General features: G+C 41.4%; 1 protein-coding gene, 2 long non-coding RNA genes and 5 gene segments (V, D, J or C); 3 read left to right on the top strand and 5 right to left on the bottom strand.

Moving 5' to 3' along the window:
• Nucleotides 1-698: 698 nt before the first annotated feature.
• On the bottom strand, nt 699-1,413 carry LOC113638181. The segment is given in 2 exon segments: nt 699-1,196; nt 1,275-1,413. Coding segments are annotated over 2 exon segments (378 nt in total).
• Nucleotides 1,414-1,456: 43 nt separating this feature from the next.
• Nucleotides 1,457-2,991, top strand: LOC113638185. The gene is made up of 2 exons (XR_003439524.2): nt 1,457-1,595; nt 2,525-2,991. It is a non-coding gene; the product is annotated as an uncharacterized LOC113638185 (long non-coding RNA).
• Nucleotides 2,992-9,028: 6,037 nt separating this feature from the next.
• On the bottom strand, nt 9,029-9,743 carry LOC113638180. The segment is given in 2 exon segments: nt 9,029-9,562; nt 9,665-9,743. Coding segments are annotated over 2 exon segments (402 nt in total).
• A 2,612-nt stretch (nt 9,744-12,355) lies between these two features.
• LOC113638179 lies at nt 12,356-13,044 on the bottom strand. The segment is given in 2 exon segments: nt 12,356-12,807; nt 12,888-13,044. Coding segments are annotated over 2 exon segments (498 nt in total).
• Nucleotides 13,045-13,070: 26 nt separating this feature from the next.
• LOC113638182 lies at nt 13,071-14,125 on the top strand. The gene is made up of 2 exons (XR_003439522.2): nt 13,071-13,218; nt 13,658-14,125. It is a non-coding gene; the product is annotated as an uncharacterized LOC113638182 (long non-coding RNA).
• On the bottom strand, nt 13,942-16,430 carry LOC113638175. The segment is given in 2 exon segments: nt 13,942-16,193; nt 16,274-16,430. Coding segments are annotated over 2 exon segments (498 nt in total).
• LOC113638176 lies at nt 16,405-17,484 on the top strand. The segment is given in 3 exon segments: nt 16,405-16,419; nt 16,533-16,584; nt 17,018-17,484. Coding segments are annotated over 3 exon segments (384 nt in total).
• Nucleotides 17,485-18,798: 1,314 nt separating this feature from the next.
• On the bottom strand, nt 18,799-24,699 carry zbtb22a (zinc finger and BTB domain containing 22a). 3 transcript variants are annotated; one of them, XM_047819937.1, is made up of 4 exons: nt 24,468-24,699; nt 22,833-23,099; nt 22,132-22,741; nt 18,799-21,946 (listed from the first exon to the last, which is right to left on the bottom strand). In XM_047819937.1, exons 2-4 carry the CDS (start codon nt 23,025-23,027, stop codon nt 21,012-21,014), a joined length of 1,740 nt encoding a protein of 579 aa, XP_047675893.1. In that variant the 5' UTR covers nt 23,028-23,099; nt 24,468-24,699; the 3' UTR covers nt 18,799-21,011. The 3 variants fall into 3 exon arrangements, with proteins under 3 accessions (XP_047675893.1, XP_047675894.1, XP_026995021.1); XM_047819938.1 differs by having other exon boundaries at nt 22,833-23,065; XM_027139220.2 differs by having other exon boundaries at nt 22,833-23,032; nt 24,468-24,698.
• Nucleotides 24,700-27,200: the final 2,501 nt, after the last annotated feature.

The following is a 27,200-nucleotide window of genomic DNA, read 5'->3' as shown; positions in this document are numbered from 1 at the left end:
ATCATTAGGGATTAATTTATACTTTCAAACATATCTAGAATTAATTATTTTATTATCTTAAAGCTGCTTTATAGCTTTATATGTACATACATGTGTGTTAATAGAAACAGTCGAATCTGCTGAGTAAGTTTAGCTGCTGCTGCTTTAAACTTTTTTTTTTGTTAAAGCAGCAAGAGGTGAAGAAAGAGGTTCTGCCACATGACTGCAATCCAGCACAGTTAAAGCCCAAAGTGTCCCACAGACACATATGATGATTTAAACTTTCTCCAGGAGCAGATGGAGCTGGTTGAACGTTTTGGGCAAACCTGAATACCTTTCTACTTATGTTTAGAGGAAAGACTGATTAATATGAGGTTCAGTAGATTTATTTCATTGCACTGTTATTGTGCTGGGGGGGGGTGGCACGGTGGCTTAGTGGTTAGCACGTTCGCCTCACACCTCCAGGGTCGGGGGTTCGATTCCAGCCTCCGCCTTGTGTGTGTGGAGTTTGCATGTTCTCCCCGTGCCTCGGGGGTTTCCTCCGGGTACTCTGGTTTCCTCCCCCGGTCCAAAGACATGCATGGTAGGTTGATTGGCATCTCTGGAAAATTGTCCGTAGTGTGTGTGTGTGAGTGAGTGAGAGTGTGTGTGTGTGCCCTGTGATGGGTTGGCAATCCATCTAGGGTGTATCCTGCCTCGATGCCCGATGACGCTTGAGATAGGCACAGGCTCCCCGTGACACGAGGTAGTTCGGGTAAGCGGTAGAAAATGAATGAATGAATGAATGTTATTGTGCTGTATCACATCCTCCTCAGCACCTGCAGTCGCTCCCAGCTGCAGCAGTGCTTCTCCATGTGCTCTCACTTACCGAGGTTTTTGTACGACTCTTTACCACTGTGTGAACACTGAGATGCCACTGATCTGAAGGTCACTAAGACAGTAATAATCTCCTGCATCTTCAGTCTGGACTTCACTGATGGTCAGCGTGAAGTCAGTATCAGATCCACTGCCTTTGAAGCGAGCTGAAATACCTGATTGTAAACTATTAACATGCTTAATCAGAAGTTTAGGGGCTTCTCCTGGTTTCTGCAGGTACCAGTGTAGATAGTTACCATCAAATACTCTGAGATTGGTTCTGCAGTTGATGGTGACTGTGTTTCCCGGAGCAACAGTTTGCACTGAAGGAGTCTGAGTCACAATCACCTGACCTCTGGATCCTGAAGAGAAACATTGTGTTGTAGAATTAGTGTGAAATGAAGTGTGTGTGAGGCTGTGAGTTGATGTTAATCTCTCACCTTGAGCCCAGAGGACCAGTGTGCAGATGAAGATGCTGATCAGAGTCATGGTTGCTGTGGGTGAAGTAGCAGCTCTCAGTCATGAAGTGTTAAAGCCAGAAGGTTATAAACACTCGCAGAGCGCTAAAGTATGAAGAATCTGTCAATGCAAAGTGTGTGTGTGTGTGTGTGTGTGTGTGTGTGTGTGTGTGTGTGTGTGTGTGTGTGTGTGTGTGTGTGTGTGTGAGCACTGCAGTGTGACGGAGGTTTTTGTACGACGCTTAAATTAGAATGTATCACTGTGGTGGACTTTTGGTGGAGGATCCAAACTGTTTGTGAACAGTAAGTAAAAGTTTATTCTTTATCAATTACTTTAAACATTAAGAAACTTTTGAGAAACTGTGATATAAAAATGATTTCAGTGTTACAGTAAATACACAGAAACTAAACTGTTTCATACACTGTAATGTTGTTCTGGGAGCTCATTTAGAATCTGCTCATATGTAATCAGCTCAAATTTGTCACACAAATAAGCATTCACAGTATAATGTAGTGAAATGTGTTTATTAATTAATAAACACATTAATGTTTACCGTTAATATCTGTTGTGATGGTTAGTGTTACAATATCAGATTGATTACAGTTTACATCCTTTTGTTCTTTAGTGTTTTATTTTAATACTATTACATTACATGGGGAAGTCGTGGCCTAATGGTTAGAGAGTCTGACTCCTAACCCTAAGGTTGTGGGTTCGAGTCTTGGGCTGGCCACGACTGAGGTGCCCTTGAGCAAGGCACCGAACTGCCCAACTGCTCCCCGGGCATAAATGGCTGCCCACTGCTCCGGGTGTGTGTTCGCGGTGAGTGTGTGTGTGTGCGTGTGTGTTCACTGCTGTGTGTGTGCACTTTGGATGGGTTAAATGCAGAGAACGAATTCGGAGTATGGGTCACCGTACTTAGCCGTATGTCACGTCACTTACTCACTTACTGAGAGTCAACACCAGTATGAAGTTTAACGAAGGTCTTAAGACGCTCTATGATATAAAGAGGAATTAGGAAATGCTCTCCTGCTGCTGGAACTCACTTCTGCTGCTGCAGTCTCAGGCTTTATCTCTGTTGTAGTTCCGAGTATTTACAGATTACACACACTGACCTTTAGAAACCGGATTATTGTGTGTTTAAAGTTTAATTACACCGAAACTCCTTTTCTCACTGTCTAAAGTTATTAATATTTAATGTACCCATTTGTCTGGTTTTGTGTGTCTTCTCCAGCTGGTCCCAAACCTCCATCCGTGTCTCTGCTCCCTCCGTCCCCTGTACAGCTGTGTGAAGGTTCGGCCTCGCTGCTCTGCCTGCTGTCTGGATATTCTCCACAGGGGGCGCTGGTGAGCTGGACTGTAGATGGTTCAGAGGTGAAGGACGGGGTTCTGACCAGCTCAGAAGAAGAGAAGAAGGAAGGTTACAGCCGCAGCAGCACCCTGACCCTTAGCAAAGAGCTCTGGGAAAAGGGGGAGGAGTTTATCTGTAAAGTCTCCCATAGCAACATCAATCATCCCGTCACCTTCAGAAAGAGTCACTGTGATGTCTAATGGGTCCAGGATGGAGTTTAAGATGGAGCTGCTTATCATCCACCTGCAATAGAGTTTAAATTCTACACAATGAGAATATTTCTGTCTTTACTCTGTTCACTGTTCTGTTCATATTCTTGTAGTTTTGCTGAAATAAAGCTGAATCTTGGACTTTTTTGTCTGTTAGAGTTAATACATTTACAATTACATTTACATTTACATTATTTGGCAGACTCCCTTATCCAGAGCGACGTACAAGTGCTTAAATCTCTAACATTGAATACATTAATGCTGGCTCACTGGGTTACATACTGAAGATACCATGAGTTTAAAACATTGTTCAAAGTTACAATGAAAAAGTGTCAAAGGTTGAGTTTTTATTTATTTATTTATAAATGCAAAAGATAAGGAAAGAAGTGCTAGTTGAAGTGTTTCCTGAATAAGTAGGTCTTCAACCGCTGCTTGAAAATAGCCAGTGACTCAGCTGTCCGGACCTCTAGGGGAAGTTCATTCCACCACCTTGGTGCCAGAACAGAGAAGAGTCTAGTAGTATACTTGCCTCTTACCCTGAGAGTTAATAGCGATGTGATGTGAAACTGAGATTATCTGTAGATTCACTGCTGTGTTTTGTGCTTCAGTGAGTTTGACAAGGAAGTTAAACATCTGGTGACATTTCTGTTCTATTCTGAGAGACGTGAAACTCTTCAGTCCTGTTAATGTAAATCTATTACACCTCAGTGCTCTCTCTCTGTCTCTCTCACTCTGTATCTCTCTCTCTCTGTCTCACTCTCTCAGTGTCTCTCACTCTCTCTCACTGTCTCTCTCTCTCTCTCTCTCTCTCTCTCTGAGACTTGGTAATAACCAAACAGTGACCATTTTCTATCATTTTGACTCTGTATTTCAAATCTCTTGCAAAAACCCAGTGACACACAGGTTATGTTTAATGTGTCAGCAGTACATCCAGCTAGCCTTCTGTTAGTAATCAGCATATCTGTGGTCAGCAACGTGATGTACCAGGATCCGTGATTCTTCAGACCAGGCCGAATTGTTCTTGAAAGGAAAAGAAAGTTGATTGTTCATGGGGACCCCAAGGTTGCGAGCAGTGACTGAAGGGGAGGGTAGTTTGCACTGAAGGAGTCTGAGTCCCAGTCACCTGACATCTGGATCGTGAAGAGAAACATAGTCTGTGTTGTAGAATTAGTGTGAAATGAAGTGTGTGAGGCTGTGAGTTGCTGTTAATCTCTCACCTTGAGCCCAGAGGACCAGTGTGCAGATGAAGACGCTGATCAAAGTCATGGTTGCTGTGGGTGAAGTTGCTGAGCAGCAGAATGTGTGTGTGTGTGCATGTGTGTGTATGTGTGCATGTCTGTATGTGTTTGTGTGTGTATGTGTGCGTGCATGTCTGTATGTGTTTGTGTGTGTATGTGTGCGTGCATGTCTGTATGTGTTTGTGTGTATGTGTGTGGGTGTGTGTGCATGTGTGTATGTGTGTGTATTTGTGTGTGTGTGTGTGTTTGTATGTGGGGTATGGTAGCCTAGTGGTTAAAGTGTTGGGCTACCAAACGGTAGGTTGTAAGTTCAACTCCTACATCCACCAAACTGCTACTGCTGGGCCCCTGAGCAAGGCCCTACACCCTCAATTGCTCAATTGTATAAAAATTAGATAAAAAAAAAGTAAGTGGGGGGCATGGTGGCTTAGTGGTTCGCCTCACACCTCCAGGGTTGGGGGTTCGATTCCCGCCTCCGCCTTGTGTGTGTGGAGTTTGCATGTTCTCCCTGGGTTTCCTCCGGGTACTCCGGTTTCCTCCCCCGGTCCAAAGACATGCATAGTCGGTTGATTGGCATCTCTGGAAAATTGTCCATAGTTTGTGAGTGTGTGTGTGAATGAGAATGTGTGTGTGTGTGTGCCCTGTGATGGGTTGGCACTCCGTCCAGGGTGTATCCTGCCTCGATGCTCGATGACGCCTGAGATAGGCACAGGCTCCCCGTGACCCGAGAAGTTCGGATAAGCGGTAGGAAATGAGTGAATGAAAAAGTAAGTCGCTCTGAATAAGGGCTTCTGCTAAATGGTGTGTGTAACGGAGGTTTTTGTACAATGGTTTCATTCAAATGTATCACTGTGGTGAACTTTTGATGGAGGCACAAAACTCACTCACTCTCGCTCTCTCACTCATTTTCTACCACTTTATCCGAGGCACAAAACTCATCTAGTAAATTTGTATTTTATTTATTAATGAAGTTAAAGAATAAACTAATAATTTTTTTTTTTTACTGTGCAGCTGTGTGAAGGATCGGCCTCACTGCTCTGCCTGTCTGGATACTGTCCACAGAGGGCGCTAGTGAGCTGGACAGTGGATGGCTCAGAGGTGAAGGACAGGATTCTGACCAGAGAGAAGAACGGCCGTTACAGCTGCAGCAGCACCCTGAACCTCAGCAAAGACCTCTGGGAAAAGGGGGCGGGTTTATCTGTACAGTCTCACATGAAGGATAGAGAAGATTAACATAGAGCTGCTTATCATCTGCATCTGCAACAGAGTTTAAATTCTACACATTACTGTCTTTACCCTGTTCACTGTCCTGTTGATCTTCCTGTAGTTTTGCTGAAATAAAGCAGAGTTTGTAAATTGTTCTGTTATTAAATTCATTAGATGTGCGTCAGTGAGTTTGACTGAATGAAGCTGAACATCTGGTGAATTCTCTGTTCTATTCTGAGCAAAACAGATCCGTTTAGTTAGTTAATGCAAATCTCAGCTACACCTCACCGCTTTCTCCGTCTCTGTGCTGGTATTATAGTTGTATAGAATGTTACAGGTTTCATTTCTTTATTTATTGCTGTATTTAAATCCGAGCGATGTGTCATAATCATAACTTTACAGATAATACAGTGGATATAAAAAGTCTTCACACCCATGTTTAAAACGGCAGGTTTTGTGACCAAGAAAAAAAACAGGACAGGTCCTTTTTGTGAATTGTGAAATTTCAAGCTATATATGAAGTAAAAAACATTCATTCATTCATTTTCTACCGCTTATCTGAACTTCTCTGGTCACGGGGAGCTTGTGCCTATCTCAGGCGTCATCGGGCATCGGTGCAGGATACACCCTGGACGGAGTGCCAACCCATCGCAGGGCACACAAACACTCTCATTCACTCACACACACACACACACACACACACACTACGGACGATTTTCCAGAGATGCCAATCAACCTACCATGCATGTCTTTGGACCGGGGGAGGAAACCGGAGTACCCGGAGGAAACCCCCGAGTCATGGGGAGAACATGCAAACTCCACACACACAAGGCGGAGGCGGGAATCGAACCCCCGACCCTGGAGGTGTGAGGCAAACATGCTAACCACTAGCGGCCCCCCCCCCCCCCAGTAAAAAACAATAAGAATCATATCAAGAGAATAAAATTAACATTGTACATTGGTAGTTTATTATAATTACATTTAGTTGAAGGCATCTTTAGATCTTTCTGGGTAAGAGTCAATATGTTTGGCACATTTTGCCATTCTATCTCATCTCGTGTGCTCAGCCTTCTTCACGTCACCACGCTGACCTTCGGCTGTATTTAGATCCCGACTCCTGACCATTCCAAAACCTTGATCTTGTTTGGGTGAAGTCCTTATAGATGTTTGCTTCCACAGGTTGTTATACTGAAATCTGAAGTTCTTCTTCATGTTAAGTGTTTCAGCAGAAGCCAAAATTGACTCGTATTTGGAGCAGCTGAAGAAAAGCAGCCCTGAAGCTTGACTTTCATTTATTTATTTTTTTCTGTTTCTATTTGAATTGTTAAGAACATTTGGAATCTGTGTTGTTCCCTTGCTGTCATCGGTGTGGTCTCTCACATGTAAAATACATAATTGTCTGAATTTTAGCAAACAATGATAATCATTGTAAAAATAATTAACCGCTATAAATATGGTTTGATAAAAGAGGAGTACAAAAGAATTTCCAAAACATTAGATGTGCCATGGAACACTCGTGATCTTTTGCACGTGATCAATGCATGGGCGTAAATTTCATTTAACAGTGTGAGTGAGTGTGTGTGTGTGTGTGTGTGTGTGTGTGTCAAATTGTAATCTAATCTACAGTCAAATTGTATTTATAAAGACACGTCTCCTCAGTGAAAAACTTTGCTTTTATCATTATTACTGTAGCATGGAGACGCGTCATTATGGTTATTCTCAAAGTTTTTCTCGACGGCTTTGGCGTGTTAGTTACAGTGCACTATGGAACAAGCTATTGTAAACAAGCTAACGTTTACTAGCTATTGTAAACAAGCTAACGTTTACTAGCTATTGTAAACAAGCTAACGTTAACTAGCTATTGTAAACAAGCTAACGTTTACTAGCTATTGTAAACAAGCTAACGTTTACTAGCTATTGTAAACAAGCTAACGTTAACTAGCTATTGTAAACAAGCTAACGTTAACTAGCTATTGTAAACAAGCTAACGTTAACTAGCTATTGTAAACAAGCTAAAGTTAACTAGCTATTGTAAACAAGCTAACGTTAACTAGCTATTGTAAACAAGCTAAAGTTAACTAGCTATTGTAAACAAGCTAACGTTAACTAGCTATTGTAAACAAGCTAACGTTAACTAGCTATTGTAAACAAGCTAACGTTTACTAGCTATTGTAAACAAGCTAACGTTAACTAGCTATTGTAAACAAGCTAACGTTAACTAGCTATTGTAAACAAGCTAACGTTAACTAGCTATTGTAAACAAGCTAAAGTTAACTAGCTATTGTAAACAAGCTAACGTTAACTAGCTATTGTAAACAAGCTAAAGTTAACTAGCTATTGTAAACAAGCTAACGTTTACTAGCTGTTGTAAACAAGCTAAAGTTAACTAGCTATTGTAAACAAGCTAACGTTAACTAGCTGTTTTAAACAAGCTAACGTTAACTAGCTATTGTAAACAAGCTAACGTTAACTAGCTATTGTAAACAAGCTAACGTTAACTAGCTATTGTAAACAAGCTAAAGTTAACTAGTTGTTGTAAACAAGCTAACGTTAACAAGCTATTGTAAACAAGCTAACGTTATCTAGCTATTGTAAACAAGCTAACATTAACTAGCCATTGTAAACAAGCTAAAGTTAACTAGCTATTGTAAACAAGCTAAAGTTAACTAGTTGTTATAAACAAGCTAACGTTAACAAGCTATTGTAAACAAGCTAAAGTTAACTAGTTGTTATAAACAAGCTAACGTTAACAAGCTATTGTAAACAAGCTAACGTTAACTAGATAAGTAATATTTTAATCGGTAATATAGCAGATTCATGGAAAATTACATCGGTAATCAGCATTTTTGCCGCAACTAATTTATGAATGAATCTGCATCAACTACATTAAAGAGAATCGCTTTATTTAAAGTGAGTAAAATCCCCTAATTAATGAAGTTAAACGTTAATTGAGCCGCAGCTACACACCTGACTCGTGTGTACAGAGTAGGTGAGATGTACTGGGAAAGGAGGCAGTGGGTCAAACCACTGTGAGGAAGGGGAGGGGGAACTGCTGGTCAAACCACTGTGAGGAAGGGGAGGGGGAACTGCTGGTCAAACCACTGTGAGGAAGGGGAGGGGGAACTGCTGGTCAAACCACTGTGAGGAAGAGGAGGTGGGGTCAAAGCACTGTGAGGAAGCGGGGGGGGGGGGGTGTCAAAGCACTGTGAGGAAGGGGGGGGGGTGTCAAAGCACTGTGAGGAAGCGGGGGGGGGGGTGTCAAAGCACTGTGAGGAAGCGGGGGGGGGGACTCAACTGTTTCTAAATGCAGTTTTGCGGGGGTTTTCCATTCTACTTACACAATTATTTAGGTATACATACATATATTTTTCACAATAGAGAGTGCAATATTTTTCAAATTATCGCGGGGGACACGACAACGGAGGGGACATGCCCCCTTAATCTTAATCTTGAATTTTGTATTCTATTAATCTTTATATTATTCTTTATAATAATGTTTTGTTCTATATTTATGTTCTATAAAGCTGCTCAATGTCAACTCTTAAAAGCTCTATACAAATAAACCTGAATTGAATTGAATCATAAAGAAGAGGAGAAAATGGAGCACCACGTTAACATCACCGATAACAAGGTCTGATTATTCCCTGTGTCCATGTCATGATAAAGTGTTCACTTCGTTACAGGGGCCATTTTGTCAGACAAAAAAACCTCTATACATGCTGATATCACCAAAGGCCTTGTGGGGAAAAGTGTGTGTGTTTCTGTATGCCTATGTGCCTCGTCTCACTGTCTAGTAGAACCTTCATAGGTTTTAATTTCACTATTCGTATGTCATGTTGGGCCATATCAGGCGACTACTGTGTGTGACTGAGCACCTGCACTTCCTTCCAGCTGCAGCAGGACTTCTCTACACTGTCACTGACTGAGGTTTTTGTACGATGCTCTAACACTGTGTAACACCCAGCCGTTCACATAATGTTCAGCAGTACAGTAATAATCTCCTGCATCTTCAGTCTGGACTCCACTGATGGTCAAAGTGAAGTCATTATCAGATCCACTGCCTTTGAAGCGAGCTGGAATCCCTGATTGTAATCGTGTCGCCTCGTGTATCAGAAGTTTAGGAGCTTCTCCAGGCTTTTGCAGATACCAGAACACACTGGTCCCACTATCCACCCTGTTACTGGTTCTGCAGTTGATGGTGACTGTGTTTCCAGGAGCAACAGTTTGCACTGAAGGAGTTTGAGTCACAGTCCCCTGACCTCTGGATCCTGAAGAGAAACATCATGAGTCTGGGTTTATCCTCTCATTTATATTTTATTTTTATAAATGGTGTAAAATTATTATTAGGTGTGTTACTCTTAAACTCTCACCTTGAGTCCAGAGGACCAGCGTGCAGAAGAAGATGGTGAGCAAAGTCATGGTTGCTGTGGGTGAAGTTCTGAGCAGCAGCTTCAGTCATGAAGTGTTAAAGTCACAGGGTTATAAACACTCAGTGTGCTGAAGTATGGGCTGTAATGCAAAGTGTGTGTGTGTGTGTGTGTGTGTGTGTGTGTGTGTGTGTGTGTGTGTGTGTGTGTGTGTGTGTGTGTGTGTGTGTGTGTGTGTGTGTGTGTGTGTGTGTGTGTGTGTGTGTGTGCACTGCAGTGTGAAAGAGGTTTTTGTACGACGGTTTCATTAGAATGTATCACTGTGGTACACTTTTAGTGATGCCTCTAAACTCGTTATCAAAAGTAAGTGGGTTTTTTTTATATATAAATGCAAAATTAATTTAGTTCATTATTACTTACATTATTAAATATCCACATTATTTGCATTTTATTGAGGTGTTATGATCTGTTGAGGAATATATTTTAATACCAGAATCGATCCAATGTAAATGTCCTTTTATATTCAATAAGAGTATAAAAATATTAATGTTAAATCCACATGTAATAATACACACTTGCAATATATCCACACACTCTGTTTTATATCTTAAAGGATTTACACAGTAAGGTGATGCAGTGTAAGATACTGATGAGGGAACCTCAGTGTTTTATAGACCAAACTTCAGACAAAATGGCATGTTTCTTTTAAACACTGTTAAATATGTCTGTTTATATTTGCTGCAGTTGAATTTTCTAAAAGTTTGTCCTATTAAAGAAATAAAACCTGGTATGAAAATGCATATTTCTAGATAAATTACAGCAAGATATGTGATTGTACAGTAGGGCTTTGGTATTGTGTAAATGTAGTGTTTTACTATTGAATAGTGAAATAATTCCAGTGTTTAATGTTTAGTGTGTTTAGTGTCAAGTGTTTAGTGCTTTCTGTTCTTTGAGGTCCATCCGAACACTAAATCAGAAAGAAGGTGAACTTTGCTTAAATCATATCAATGTTAAGGTGATGATTTACAGCATGTGTCCATGCTGTAAATGAAGATAAAATAAGTGTATTGATGTATAAACACTGCATTTCTTCCCTATTTGAACATTAAGTGTATGTTTACGTCAATGAAACTGACACGTTAAACAATAAAATATTAAGTGAGTGTAAAATAATCTCTAATAATTTGGCACTCACTAAATTGCGTGTGTGTGTGTGTCTTCTCCAGCTTCACCTTGTCCCCAACCTCCATCCCTGTCTCTGCTCCCTCCGTCCCCTGTGCAGCTGTCTGAAGGATCGGCCTCGCTGCTCTGCCTGTTGTCTGGTTATTCTCCAGAGGGGGCGCTGGTGAGCTGGACTGTAGATGGCTCAGAGGTGAAGAACGGGGTTCTGACCAGCTCAGAAGAAGAGAAGAAGGAAGGTTACAGCCGCAGCAGCACCCTGACCCTTAGCAAAGACCTCTGGGAAAAGGGGGAGGAGTTTATCTGTAAAGTCTCCCATGATAACATCAATCATCTCGTCACCTTCAGAAAGAGTCACTGTGATGTTTAATGGGTGCAAGATGGAGTTTAAGATGGAGTTCTACACAATGCTGACATTTCTGTCTTTACTCTGTTCACTGTTCTGTTCATATTCTTGTAGTTTTTGCTGAAATAAAGCTGAGTTTGTGACATCGTCTCTTCTGTTATTAATAGTGACAGTAATAGTGATTGACAGAGTGATGAGAGAAAGGGATTAGCTTTAGATTCTGTGCTCTGTGTTGTGCTTCAGTGGGTTTGACTGAAGGCTGTGTAGTTGAACATCTGGTGAAATTTCTGTTCTGTTCTGAGAGAACTGGAACTTTTACGCCCTGTTCATGCAAATCTCACTTACGCCTCACTGCTCGCTCTGTCTGAAGCCATAGTCAGAGTCTCTATGTACCGTTTTTATCTGGTTTCAGAACGTAACACGGCTCTGTGAGTGCTGTAGGATGAATGTCACATCTCTTCACAGTGAAAGTCATTAGCACATATACATTAAACCCAGTGACATGCAGGTTTATGTGTCATGTTACTGAACCATATATTCATCTGGATTACAGGCTACAAACAGGAGACTTAAAGAACAGCATGTCATTTTTTTGGATGGTCTTGATGCACCTTCGCAAACGGTTCACATCGTAGTAGACAACATTTGATAATTTCAACATGACACACTGCATGTTATCACTGAATGAATTTCCTGGTTACACAATTGCACTTTCTGACCATAAAGTCCCCAGTTCTGTAATGATAACAATGAGGTTCCTTTAAGTCTGGTTTCTCTCAAGGTTTCTTCCTTGTATCTTCTCAGGGATTTTTTTTCTCACCTATATATATATATATAAGTGTGTGTTTGTGTGTCTGTGTCTGTGTGTGTGTAAGAGTGTGTGTTATTAGCGACAGTACTTTAACTTTAACTCATACAGTCTTGCTTGTTTCTCTGTGTGAACCTCTTCAGAAAGGCAGAACTACTAAATAACCATAAAATCAATGAAAATCATTTTCTCCAGAGAGCAAAAAGTCTCCATAGAGATAAAATGACTCTGTAGTGATGTGTAGTGATGTGTAGTAACATATCAATAATATGTTACTTAAAATAAAGATCCACAGCTGTGTGTGTGTGTGTGTGTGTGTGTGTGTGTGTGTGTGTGTGTGTTTGTGTGTGTGTAGTGTGTTTTCTCCTGTTCATAGTGTGTGTCATTGTGCTTTATCACATCCTCCTCAGCACCTGTTGTCTCTCTCAGCTTCTCTGTGATGAGGTTTTTGTACGGCGCTGTAACACTGTGTGAACACGTAGCTGCCACTGATCTTGTGTGAACTCTGACAGTAATAATCTCCTGCATCTTCAGCCTGGACTCCACTGATGGTCAGAGTAAAGTCAGTCTTAGATCCACTGCCTTTGAAGCGATCTGGAGTCCCTGAAAACAGGTGACTCACATAGTGCACTAGAAGTTTAGGAGCTTCTCCAGGTTTCTGTAGGTACCAGGCTAGACAGTCATATGATACACCAGTTGGTCCACAGTCGTGCCAAACAGCAGTGTCGAATCTGCATTTGATGGTGACTGTGTTTGATGGAGCAACAGTTTGCACTGAAGGAGTCTGAGTCACCGTCACCTGACCTCTGGATCCTGAGGAGAAACATAGTCTGTGTTGTAGAATTAGTGTGAAATGAAGTGTTTGACGCTGTGAGTTGATGTTAATCTCTCACCTTGAGCCCAGAGGACCAGTGTGCAGATGAAGACGCTGATAAGAGTCATGGTTGCTGTGTGTGAAGTTGCTGAGCAGCAGCTCTTAGTCATGAAGTGTTAAAGTCACAGGGTTATAAACACTTTGCTGCCAATGCAAAGTGGAAGTGTGTGTGTGTGTGTGTGTGTGTGTGTGTGTGTGTGTGTGTGTGTGTGTGTGTGTGTGTGTGTGTGTGTGTGTGTGTGTGTGTGTGTGTGTGCAGTGCAGTGTGACGGAGGTTTTTGTACGACAGTTTCTTTAGAACGTATCACTGTGGGACACTTTTAGTAGCGGCACCAAACTCACTGTGAACAGTAAATAAACTTTTCTTCTCTTTATTATTGAAATTAAAGAATAAACTTCAGACAAACTGTTTGTTAAAACTTTTTATCTTGATGTTTTAAGGTTTGATGTTTAATTAATTTCAGCAGCATATCAACCATAATAAATGTGTAGGTACAGTACATGATGCCCAAAGAAAATACTGATCAGTTACTTTTTATTAATAATTATTTCTAATAATGAAATCCTATTTTACATTATTATAATTATAATTATAATTATAATTATTATTATTATTATTATTATTATTATTATTATTATTTACAGTGTAGGTTAATCCTTCATTTTTTGACATTTTATTTAAATAAAATGACATAATTCAGAGTGGACAGCAAAATGAAATTAAATAAAGTTCTAGTAGTTTCAAGCATGTGTCTAATTCAGTGGTCCGTGTCTGTGTGTCTTCTCCAGCTGGTCCCAAACCTCCATCTGTGTCTCTGCTCCCTCCGTCCCCTGTACAGCTGTGTGAAGGTTCGGCCTCGCTGCTCTGCCTGCTGTCTGGATATTCTCCAAAGGGGGCGCTGGTGAGCTGGACTGTAGATGGTTCAGAGGTGAAGGACGGGGTTCTGACCAGCTCAGAAGAAGAGAAGAAGGAAGGTTACAGTCGCAGCAGCACCCTGACCCTTAGCAAAGAGCTCTGGGAAAAGGGGGAGGAGTTTATCTGTAAAGTCTCCCATAGCAACATCAATCATCCCGTCACCTTCAGAAAGAGTCACTGTGATGTCTAATGGGTCCAGGATGGAGTTTAAGATGGAGCTGCTTATCATCCACCTGCAATAGAGTTTAAATTCTACACAATGAGAATATTTCTGTCTTTACTCTGTTCACTGTTCTGTTCATATTCTTGTAGTTTTTGCTGAAATAAAGCTGAGTTTGTGACATCGTCTCTTCTGTTATTAATAGTGACAGTAATAGTGATTGACAGAGTGATGAGAGAAAGGGATTAGCTTTAGATTCTGTGCTCTGTGTTGTGCTTCAGTGGGTTTGACTAAAGGCTGTGTAGTTGAACATCTGGTGAAATTTCTGTTCTGTTCTGAGAGAACTGGAACTTTTACACCCTGTTCATGCAAATCTCACTTACGCCTCACTGCTCGCTCTGTCTGAAGTCATAGTCAGAGTCTCTATGTACCGTTTTTATCTGGTTTCAGAACGTAACATGGCTCTGTGAGTGCTGTAGGATGAATGTCACATCTCTTCACAGTGAAAGTCATTAGCACATATACATTAAACCCAGTGACATGCAGGTTTATGTGTCATGTTACTGAACCATATATTCATCTGGATTACAGGCTACAAACAGGAGACTTAAAGAACAGCATGTAATTTTTTTGGATGGTCTCGATGCACCTTCGCAAACGGTTCACATCGTAGTAGACAATCGATACTTTAATAACCAGCAGAATCTTTTCTTTCATCCAGCCAACAACTGATCAGATTTAGAGTAAATTGAAGCAAATATACCTCAAATGTATGTGGACACCTGACCGTCACATCCACATGTTTCTTCCCCAAACTGGAAGCAGACGATTGTACAGAATGTCACTGTGTGCTGTAGCTGTGCGATTTTATACTTCATGTCTAAATCATAATCATTTCTTATCCTTTTATCTTGTACATACTGAATACCTTCTCCTTACTTCCTGTTCATTTCTCAATCCTAGTTCCAGTTAGTCCCTGATTTCTAGATCCCACCCCTTATTTGTTCTAGTTCACACATTGTCCCTAGTCCCTGTTCATGTATCCATAATTGCTGAAGTTCTAGTTATAGCTGGTTTCTGGTTTTGACCTGAGTTTTATCATTTTCTTGGTTATGGTGTCAGGTTTATATTCAATGAACATTTGATAAGTTCCACATGACACACTGCATGTTAACACTGAATGAATCTCCTGGTTACAAAATTGCACTTTCTGACCATAAAGTCCCCAGTCCTGTAATGATAACGATGAGGTTCCTTCAACTCTGGTTCCTCTCAAGGTTTCTTCTGTGTATCTTCTCAGGGATTTTTTTTCTCACCACCGTCACCTCAGACTGGTTCATTTGGGAAACATTTATATATTTATAATGTATATCCTGAATTGTTTCTTTCTATATATCTGATCTGTAACATTTTTTTGTATGTGTTTGTGTGTGTGTTTGTTTGCGTGTGTGTGTGAGAGTGTGTGTGTAAGAGTGTGTGTGTGTAAGAATGTGTATGTTATTAGCAACAGTACTTTAACTTTAACTCACACAGTCTTGCTTGTTCCTCTATGTGAACCTCTTCAGAAAGGCAGAACTACTAAATAACCATAAAATCAGTGAAAATCATTTTCTCCAGAGAGCAAAAAGTCTCCATAGAGATAAAATGACTCTGTAGTGATGTGTAGTTATGCGTAGTAACATATCAATAATATGTTACTTAAAATAAAGATCCACAGCTGTGTGTGTGTGTGTGTGTGTGTGTGTGTGTGTGTGTGTGTGTGTGTGTGTGTGTGTTTGTGTGTGTGTGTAGTGTGTTTTCTCCTGTTCATAGTGTGTGTCATTGTGCTTTATCACATCCTCCTCAGCACCTGTTGTCTCTCTCAGCTTCTCTGTGATGAGGTTTTTGTACGGCGCTGTAACACTGTGTGAACACGTAGCTGCCACTGATCTTGTGTAGACTCTGACAGTAATAATCTCCTGCATCTTCAGCCTGGACTCCACTGATGGTCAGAGTGAAGTCAGTCTTAGATCCACTGCCTTTGAAGCGATCTGGAGTCCCTGAGAACAGGTGACTCACATAGCGCACTAGAAGTTTAGGAGCTTCTCCAGGTTTCTGTAGGTACCAGGCTAGACAGTCATATGATACACCAGTTGGTCCACAGTCGTGCCAAACAGCAGTGTCGAATCTGCATTTGATGGTGACTGTGTTTGATGGAGCAACAGTTTGCACTGAAGGAGTCTGAGTCACAGTCACCTGACCTCTGGATCCTGAAGAGAAACATAGTCTGTGTTGTAGAATTAGTGTGAAATGAAGTGTGTGAGGCTGTGAATTAATGTTAATCTCTCACCTTGAGCCCAGAGGACCAGTGTGTAGATGAAGACGCTGATCAGAGTCATGGTTGCTGTGGGGGAAGTTGCTGAGCAGCAGCTCTTAGTCATGAAGTGTTAAAGTCACAGGGTTATAAACACCTTGCTGCCAATGCAAAGTGGAAGTGTGTGTGTGTGTGTGTGTGTGTGTGTGTGTGTGTGTGTGTGTGTGTGTGTGTGTGTGTGTGCGTGTGTGTGCAGTGCAGTGTGACGGAGGTTTTTGTACGACGGTTTCATTAGAATGTATCACTGTGGAGGACTTTTGGTAGCGGCACCAAACTCACTGTGAACAGTAAGTAAAATTTTCTTCTCTTTATTATTGAAATTAAAGAATAAACTTCAGACAAACTGTTTGTTAAACCTTTTTATCTTGATGTTTTAAGGTTTGATCTTTAATAAAATTCAGTAGCATATCAACCCTAATAAATGTGTAGGAACATTCAGTAAATATACAGAACATTGTAACGTTGTTCCTGATGCCTAAAGAAAGTCCTGATCAATTACTTTTTATTAATAATTATTTCTAATAATGAAATCATATGTTACATTATTATTATTATTATTATTATTATTATTATTATTATTATTATTATTATTATTTACAGTGTAGGTTTATCCTTCATTTTTTGACATTTTGTTTAAATAAAATGACAGAATTCAATAAAGATCTAGTAGCTCCAAGCATGTGTCTAATTCAGTGGTCCGTGTCTGTGTGTCTTCTCCAGCTGGTCCCAAACCTCCATCTGTGTCTCTGCTCCCTCCGTCCCCTGTACAGCTGTGTGAAGGTTCGGCCTCGCTGCTCTGCCTGCTGTCTGGATATTCTCCAAAGGGGGCGCTGGTGAGCTGGACTGTAGATGGTTCAGAGGTGAAGGACGGGGTTCTGACCAGCTCAGAAGAAGAGAAGAAGGAAGGTTACAGCCGCAGCAGCACCCTGACCCTTAGCAAAGAGCTCTGGGAAAAGGGGGAGGAGTTTATCTGTAAAGTCTCCCATAGCAACATCAATCATCCCGTCACCTTCAGAAAGAGTCACTGTGATGTCTAATGGGTCCAGGATGGAGTTTAAGATGGAGCTGCTTATCATCCACCTGCAATAGAGTTTAAATTCTACACAATGAGAATATTTCTGTCTTTACTCTGTTCACTGTTCTGTTCATATTCTTGTAGTTTTGCTGAAATAAAGCTGAATCTGGGACTTTTTTGTGTGTTAGAGTTAATAGTGATGATCAGTGTGATGTGAAACTGAGATTATCTGTAGATTCACTGCTGTGTTTTGTGCTTCAGTGAGTTTGACTGAAGGAAGTTAAACATCTGGTCAAATTTCTGTTCTATTCTGAGAGACATGAAACTTTTCAGTCCTGTTAATGTAAATCTCAGTTACACTTCAGTGCTCTCTCTCTCTCTCTCTCTCTCTCTCTCTCTCTCTCACACACACACACACACACACACACACACACACACACACACACACACACACACACACACACACACTTCAAACTGATCTCTTTAACCTCTAAAACATTCCTCACACACTCATCCTTCAGTATCACCCCATCTCTCTTCCTATCCACACCATAATAAAACAGTTTATATTTTATATCCCCCTCCAATACTACATACTTTACTCCCCTTCCACCTGCTCTCCTACACACACAGTATCTCACCTCAGCGGTTACCATGGTGACGATCTGGTCTGATCCGGCCAGGAGCAGTTTCTGAGGTAACTACCTAGCTTAGCATCAACAGCGACATTAAGCAAACATAAACTTTTGTTATATATCCTATTTGAATGCACACACTAATTACAACACTCTAAAATGTTATTAATCCAATAAATATCCAATTAGTGAAGAAATATTCTTGTGGTGTGACTTCACTATCACTCATTGTGTCACTGCTTGAGATGTTAGCGTTTGTTAGCGTGTTTGATTAGTGACCTTATCCTCTTAAATAAATTCGTCAAAATAAAGCGTTTTAGTGAACAAATTTACATAATAAAGGTCTGAGAAGGTTTTACTAGGTAACTGAAATGAAAATAAATCAGGTAAATGAAAATAAATCAGTCTGACAGGATGAAGAAGGTTTACCAGATATTTTCATTGTTGCGGCAAAAAGTATTAAGACGGTGATCACTGACCACAACCGGGAATGTATAAATTATTTATTCTGTTTTTCTCACCTGGATTCGTCCTATAAAAATATATGTTTTGGATAATAATAGTTTTATTTCATGCTTGTATGAGTGTTTAAAACAAACCAAAAACACTCCAAGTGATAAACTAGTAACTGTTTCATTTATTGAAATATATGATTCCTCTTATACCATGAAAAGGTGTTTGTATATTCCATAATGCGTGTTTAATGGAACATCTACAAAACGTGTTAGTTCTGTTCTCACTCATAACATCTAGAAACTGTCGTTCCATCACCAGCTTCTCTTTATTCTCTCCTGTAGGACATAATAAATGCAGCTTGCCATGTTACAGAATAAATCACAAACACAGCCATATAAAATGTTGATTGTTGATATTTATTCAGTGTGTAATCAAGCAGTCACACAAACCCATTATGCTCAGCAACAAGTCAATAATAAATACCATCACATCAGAGTCTCAAATTTACGTCCTCGACGGCTCGTCTCCCTGCGCCTTTAGGCACCGACAGGTTGCAGTGCACCGGATGACTAAAATCTAGTGACCAAACATAACACATAATAATCCCAGAAATATGTCTTGATTGTGACAGAATGGAACGTTACTGACTTGAAGAAGGTGTATGTGATAAACCAGGTGCTGAGCTTCAGATACACATTTTACATTAAATCCAATATAAACTGTGCTGTACTGCAAAGACAGGGCCTTGACCTATATGAAGATATTAAAAGCAAACATCCATAATTATTTTAAACTGAAGCACGGTTTCGGGTTTCTTCAGGTTGTGCGTCTTGAAAACTTCCCGATCCTGTCAACTAAAATATAAAAAACATTAAAAGTGAAACACTTCAAAAAGTAAATTATAAGTTAAACGGTTATATAGTGACACTCATCAGCATACAGCATGACGTTCCTCTTGGGTTCCTCATCTAAATTATACACACAAAAGTAGCCATCTTTACTCATTTTAAAGCACCCTGTGGTCCAGCAAACTAACAGTTTACTTCCAAACAGCTCTGGAAAAGAATTTTTGAGCTACTAAAAACATTGGAGTCTATATAAGCAAATTTCAAATAATGAGGCCATCAACAATACAGACTCTCCATTAAAATTTATAGAGATGCACAAACTCCCAAAACTGAATTACGTCATTTACCAAGGGTATATGACAGGAAGTTGTGGGTGGGAGTGGATGTGTCACCTACTTATTATTATTACAGTTAAAACTATACATAAAGTCTCTCGAACATGTGATAGTATGAAATAGACTCTGTTGGCCTTTTTCCCGCTCAGCTAAAAAATTAATTTTCAAGCAAGAACCATTGATGGCGCCTCTAATAAATATAATAAACTGCTGTTTAATATATACATGTCTATTATCAGCTAAGCCAGTGATCCATCGATAGATCTTCCATCACATTAATAAACTCAAAGCGTTCTTTATTTACCGTGACACAAAGCCGAGCAGTGGACGAAAGTGGGGGAAGATGATGGAGCTTCCACTGCTTTAGCTAATATCAGAGAGTTAGAAACACTTTCACAACTTGGTGTAAATTATTCCAGATTCATATTTTAGGTTTTATTGGCAAAGACGAAAGAAGACAGGTACGTTTTTGAGTGCTAACTAATACCAGCGAACTCTATTGCTAAAATACGGAGCTGCGATTTAAAACGCGTAAAGGTCGATATTAAAAATTGGCTTCCTTAGAAGTCCTAACACAAGGCTCATGATTTAGCTTTAACTTCGATCAAAACTAACAGTTCTGCACTTGTGATTCATGATCCTCTGGATCGTAACTGGGCAGTTTGACTTCCTTTGCACTGATAAATAAACTTTATGAATTCTACACATTTATAATAATCAGGTGGTCTAATAACTGATCGTTTGCAGGTTATATTTACGTACGAATGTCACGAGGAACGAGCACAGAAATGATAAAAGCACAGGTTTTTTTTTTTTTTTAAATTAATTAGTTACCCCAAAAATTTTAAAAGCAATTAACATGAAAAGTAAAACACTTAACCATCAAATCAGGAAACATCTAAATACAATGGAGAGCTTTCCTGAACGCCGCTCACGTTTCACCAGGTACGGCAATAAATCTAAATTCCAGACACTCTTCCAGCTTTGCTTAAAACCCCTGATGATGCGTGTGGTACACTGAGTGAACTGAACAGTCTGGACTGCACTATACATGAAGTTTAAATCTCTATTAATAATAAAAAAAAAAGTTTGGTGATAGACCTTAATAAACATGATTGAAAATGATGCAACAAAGGAAATGTTTAAATATAGTCGAAGGATGTGGAACTAAAAGCTGTGAGCTACTAAACCAGTGTGAAATGATGATCATGATACCCAGTGTGAGTAATCACCATGCAGTACCAGTGAATCTACAACATCACGTGTTCCTTAAGGGGAACTGTATCTTCTCCAGCCAAGATAGGCATCAATCATATTATGATGGGGATTTGAAGAAGTACAGATTATGTGGTCTTGCAGTGGTGGATCAAGTCGTGAAGATGTTGCTTCACATCTACAGGATTCTTTGTTGATATGATCTGCTTATCAAGTGTAGCTGCCACCATCTTCCTCCTTCAGGACATGGGCCAATGGAGCTCCCTCATGCTCTCCCTGCTCCATCTTTACGTGTCCGTCGCCTGGGTAACCCTCGTACTCCAACTCCACCTTGTCCTGATCTGACTCTGCTTCGTTGGTGTCTATGCAGGCAGACCTGTTGGCGAGGTGTTGGCAGCGCGCCTGGTGTTTGAGGAAACTATCCCTCCAGATGATCTTCTTGCCACAGACAGTGCACTCATAAGGCCTCAGAGCACCATGTGTCTTCACGTGCTTGGTCAGGTGGTGCTTCATCTTGAAGCTCTTGGCACAGACGGGGCAAGCAAAAGGCCGCAGGTTCAGGTGCTGCATCTTGACGTGACGGTCTCGCATGCTCTTTAGCGTGAAGGCTTTACCGCAGTGGCAGAAGTGCACTTTGCCAGCATAGGGCGTGAGGGAGGGCGGAGACGAGGAGGAGGGCACGGGAGAGGAGGAAGGAGGGACAGAGGGGGATGAGAGCGCGCCTGACGTCCACGAAAGCTCTGATGGCCCTAGCACAAAGTCCATTCCACCCCCAGCATTGCCAGGTGACAAAGGAAGCAAAGGCCTTTGGGAAACTTGCCCTGTGCCATCCTCAATCTCGTCATACGTCTCTCCCTCAAATCCTCCCTCTGAGAAACGGCCAAAGTCCACTTCTTCTGCGTCCTTCTCAGCATCCTCCATTAACTTCCCACCTGGCTGAGCGCACGGACCCGTTGCCCAATCAGCTGCCGGCTGCCACTGACCACGCCCAGAAAGTGGACAGTGAGCAGCAACAAGCACTTCCTCTGCATTGTGAGCTGCTGCTGCCAGAAACCCTTCCTCCTGATCTTTGTCCCTCTCAGCACCCTTCCCCTCTCCCCCTTTCTCTCCCTCCTTTTTAAGAGTTGCCCCTGAGCCACAGCCTCCTGAAGGAGAAGAGCAGAAGAGACGGTGAAAACACACACACAACAACGAACACACACACTCTCACGGTGCAGAAAATGTCTGATCCGCTTTGAGGGAGAAAGCAAGCACAAAGATAGAGAGCGCAAACTCCCCCTGATGGACAGGAGTTAAAGCTAAACAGCAGTGATGCAGACGCTCCACTCACCGGCCCGTCGCTCCTCCTCCTCCAACTCCTCCCCTACACCTTCATCTGCCTCCATCCACCTCTCCCCTCGCCTTCTGTCCTCCTCGTCCACCTCCCTGCTCTCCCGGAGGCGAGACCGCACCCAGTTGCGTTTCTCATTCGCAGCCTCAGGGCTACTTCCCCGCTCTGCTTCCCCAGCTGGGGGAGAAATGGCTCTGTGTTGGGGGGGCAGAAACAGCTTGGATTTGCCCCATTTACCCTGCTGGGGCACCTGCTGCGGCCTCCTCCAGGTGGCCAGAGGAGGAAGAGCGGCGCATTCTCCTGCGAGGGGCTTCTTCTGCTCCTCAGGTTCAGTCAGGCAGCAATCTGAGCTGCTGGGACTTTGGTGCCTGGAGTTGCCAGGCTCTACACCTGGACTGGCTTGGGTCAAGGGTCTAGACCTTTTGAGGATATCCGTGCACTTGTCCACAATGTGCCACATCTGTAGAAAGCTGGCCACTGTGACGTAGTTGACAATGTCATCACGCACAATGCTCAGCTGGCCCGTGTAGGCCGAGTTTAGGACACTCTCAAAGACCAGAGGGTCCATGACGGACGGCAGAGACACCGTGCTCACGTTCTTTAGCAGAACCTGAGGGAACACAGAGAACATTCCGGATTCATACACACTGAGGAACATTAATCCTATCTGAATCCACAGATGGTTATTTTTATATACATACCTGGTCATGAAAATAGGGCGATGAAGCCGCCAGTACACAACGATGTGCCCTGAACACCTGACCCTGAACCTGGATAGAGAGATCACACAGTCGCCCTTCCTCTCGCTGGCGGTTCAGGTTGTCCAGCACCTGAGCTCTCACGTTGGGGAAACACACCTGGACCACCGGCGCATTGCTGCTCAGCGTTTTATCCATCCTTTCTGTAAAGTGCCCACACACACACACACACACACACACACACACACACACACACACACACACACACAGCTGCAACAGAATTCAAACATCAACCCTAAGTCTCAATCTGCCCCTTGGTGTATAGTTAGTGCACTACACTGAGTTATTGAGCCCTTACATCACACACTAAGTCTCAATCTGCCCCTTGGTGTATAGTTAGTGCACTACACTGAGTTATTGAGCCCTTACATCACACACTAAGTCTCAATCTGCCCCTTGGTGTATAGTTAGTGCACTACACTGAGTTATTGAGCCCTTACATCACACACTAAGTCTCAATCTGCCCCTTGGTGTATAGTTAGTGCACTACACTGAGTTATTGAGCCCTTACATCACACACTAAGTCTCAATCTGCCCTTGGTGTATAGTTAATGCACTACACTGAGTTAAAGAGCCCTTACATCACACACTAAGTCTCAATCTGCCCCTTGGTGCATAGTTAATGCACTACACTGAGTTAAAGAGCCCTTACATCACACACTAAGTCTCAATCTGCCCCTTGGTGTATAGTTAGTGCACTACACTGAGTTATTGAGCCCTTACATCACACACTAAGTCTCAATCTGCCCCTTGGCGTATAGTTAGTGCACTACACTGAGTTATTGAGCCCTTACATCACACACTAAGTCTCAATCTGCCCCTTGGTGTATAGTTAGTGCACTACACTGAGTTATTGAGCCCTTACATCACACACTAAGTCTCAATCTGCCCCTTGGTGTATAGTTAATGCACTACACTGAGTTAAAGAGCCCTTACATCACACACTAAGTCTCAATCTGCCCCTTGGTGTATAGTTAGTGCACTACACTGAGTTATTGAGCCCTTACATCACACACTAAGTCTCAATCTGCCCCTTGGTGTATAGTTAGTGCACTACACTGAGTTATTGAGCCCTTACATCACACACTAAGTCTCAATCTGCCCCTTGGTGTATAGTTAGTGCACTACACTGAGTTATTGAGCCCTTACATCACACACTAAGTCTCAATCTGCCCCTTGGTGTATAGTTAATGCACTACACTGAGTTAAAGAGCCCTTACATCACATACACTAAGTCTCAATCTGCCCCTTGGTGTATAGTTAGTGCACTACACTGAGTTAAATACCCCTTACATCACACACTAATTCTCAATCTGCCCCATGGTGTATAGTTAGTGCACTACACTGATTTAATGAGCCCTTACATCACACACTAAGTCTCAATCTGCCCCTTGGTGTATAGTTAGTGCACTACATTGAGTCAATAAGCCCTTACATCACACACTAAGTCTCAATCTGCCCCTTGGTGTATAGTTAGTGCACTACATTGAGTCAATAAGCCCTTACATCACACACTAAGTAGTGCACTAATGAAGGGAGCAATGAGGCGTTTGACATTCAGACAAAAAAACAACTCACCCAACAAATGCGATAACAGAAGCGTCTTCTTGTGATTGAAACGTTCAAACAATCCCCTAGCAAGTGAATGTAGTTAAAGATAAAACTCGAGGCTGATTATAAAGCTAGCTAGCTCACGTTTATTTGCCGTTATAACGCTTTTAGCGACGCCTAACATCGCTTCTCCATTTCTTACGTCTTCCTCTCGTTTCCTCTTCGCCTGCTGTTGGTTCTTCGTCCGGCTCTGCTTTAACCTGCAATCCTGCCACCTAGAGACTAGGAGGATAAAGTCAGCGATTTTAGAGATCTCTCTAAAATGATCCTTATATATAAAGTAGGCATGATGTTTGTTGAGCCTTAGTGTGTTATTAGTGTAAAAATACCCTTTTGTGTTACAGTAAGTAATTTAATAACACAACAGATCATTATATACACTGTAATATGCTATAACATTGTGTACATTCTGTAAACTAAATGTTTACTGTCTTTATATTTGAACTTTTTTGGCTCACCAACACACGGTGCTAAATTTCTAGTGTTTGCACAACGTACTTATTAACCTTTTACATGGCGAACGCATGGAAGCTGTACAACATAATATGTCTGTTCCTGTCGCTCAGGCCACGGGGTGCAGAGACCGAAGCAGGTTGTCTTGAGAGAGATGAGTTGGAGTTTCCAAAAATATTGCCCCTACAAACACACTTCGATTTCTTCAGGAGACTATTTCCCGCCCATTTACACCAAGCTCACTGAGCACTATATTTAAGTACTATATTTATATTTATGGGAAGTCGTGGCCTAATGGTTAGAGAGTTTGACTCCTAACTCTAAGGTTGTGGGTTTGAGTCTTGAGCCGTCAATACCACGACGGAGATGCCCTTGAGAAAGGCACCGAACCCCCCAACTGCTCCCTGGGCACCGCAGCATAAATGGCTGCCCACTGCTCCGGGTGTGTGTTCACGGTGTGTGTGTGTGTGTGTGTGTGTGTGTGTGTGTTCACTGCTGTGTGTGCACTTTGGATGGGTTAAATGCAGAGAACGAATTCTGAGTATGGGTCACCGTATTTAGCCGTATGTCACGTCACTGTCACCTTAGACCTCCTCTGGTGTGGTGATGGTCAACCTGCCATACAGGGGGTTCAGGAAGATTTGGGCAAAATGCTAGAAATAGGAGCGATACAGTGAGATAATGACTAAAACAGCCTCATTGTTCTTTTCCCAAAAACAGAATTAGCTGATCTGGTTTTATATAGATTTCTAGATGGTGAATATTGTCTTGGTTTTGTTATGTTATTATGTGTCCGAGGCCTTTAAATCTGCCTCAGTAATGAATTTTGAAAATCAATCGAAACACAATGCAGACGTTCATTATGTGATTTATTATTAAAGGAAAATCAATTAATATTATATAAGCATTATTTATTTTAATAATAACTGCAGTTCTTTGCTACCTTAGCTTTACAACGCTATGCTATAATAATTATAGCGTTTAAAAGTAGACGGAATAAGGAAGTGTCAGTCAAGAAGAGACAAAAACAACAACGTTACCCCAATTATAACTTTGTTGATTGTTGAAATTAGTATTACAAAGAAAATAATTACGTATAAGTTTCACAGCATTCTAATTAAACTCTGAATCACAGTGCTAAATGCTGTAGTATCAGATGGTTAAGGATTCTGTTCTTCACTGTTTCACATCTCATTTCTTTCCAGGAGAATGAGGACTAGAAGTATCAATACTTTCTTCATCACCAGGACGCAGACCACCATCGAGGCGATGAACGTGCATTGTGGGTAACCAAATTGAAAATTTTGGACTGTTTGGACAGAGAAAAGTAGGACAGAGTCAGATTCACTGCATTAGATATATACATATTATATACACAGTTATAAGTCAGTGACATGGATACAGAATCTACATCAGTTAGAAATGTTGATCTGTAATCAGATAGAACTTACGTGTGCATTTTGCGGGGCAATCTGTTTATAATAAGACAGTAAAGAATCTGGTTAATTTGAATGTTAATCCAATATGAATTATAGTCAAATCTTTACTCGTGCATGTTTAATGTGACAAGCGTAAGCAGTGTTAATGACTTAAACTAACCTTACTCATTACTACACATGAGTATTATTGTGGAATTACTCCACAGAGCTACTGAGTGCTGGATTGTGATTGGTCAACAGCACAGCTCTAAATCGCACCTTTATATTAACGATTTTGTTCTGTTAGGTTATCATATGTATAGAAACAGCTCGATTGCAGGGACACGACACGGCCTGTTGAGTACCTTCATTCTGTACAATAATGATACAGATGGACAGAATTTATTACTGAAGTGTTTCACATTTGCACAGAATACTCACATAGACGCAGTGTGGTTCTGGGTTGTATTGCAGAATTCTTCACATTTACTGTGAAAAAAAGAGCAGTGAATATTTTCAGTCCAGAATTAAGTCCAGAATGTTTTTTTTTATCATCAATTGGTTATTTCTGCACTTATCTGTTTAGTGCTGCTAGAGTACAGTATTGGCTTCGATGGGTTTGATTTTAAAGAAATGTGACAATCATTCATTCATTCATTCATTCATTCATTCATTCATTCATTCATTTTCTACTGCTTATCCGAAATTCTTGGGTCACGGGGACCCTGTGCCTATCTGAGGCGTCATCGGGCATCGAGGCAGGATACACCCTGGACGGAGTGCCAACCCATCGCAGGGCACACACACACTCTCATTCACTCACACTCTA

This window comes from Tachysurus fulvidraco, chromosome 10 (genome assembly GCF_022655615.1).
Source record: "Tachysurus fulvidraco isolate hzauxx_2018 chromosome 10, HZAU_PFXX_2.0, whole genome shotgun sequence".
NCBI classification, from domain to species: Eukaryota; Metazoa; Chordata; class Actinopteri; order Siluriformes; family Bagridae; genus Tachysurus; species Tachysurus fulvidraco.
Note: the sequence above shows the minus strand (reverse complement) of the source record. Positions and strands in the feature narration are given on the sequence as shown.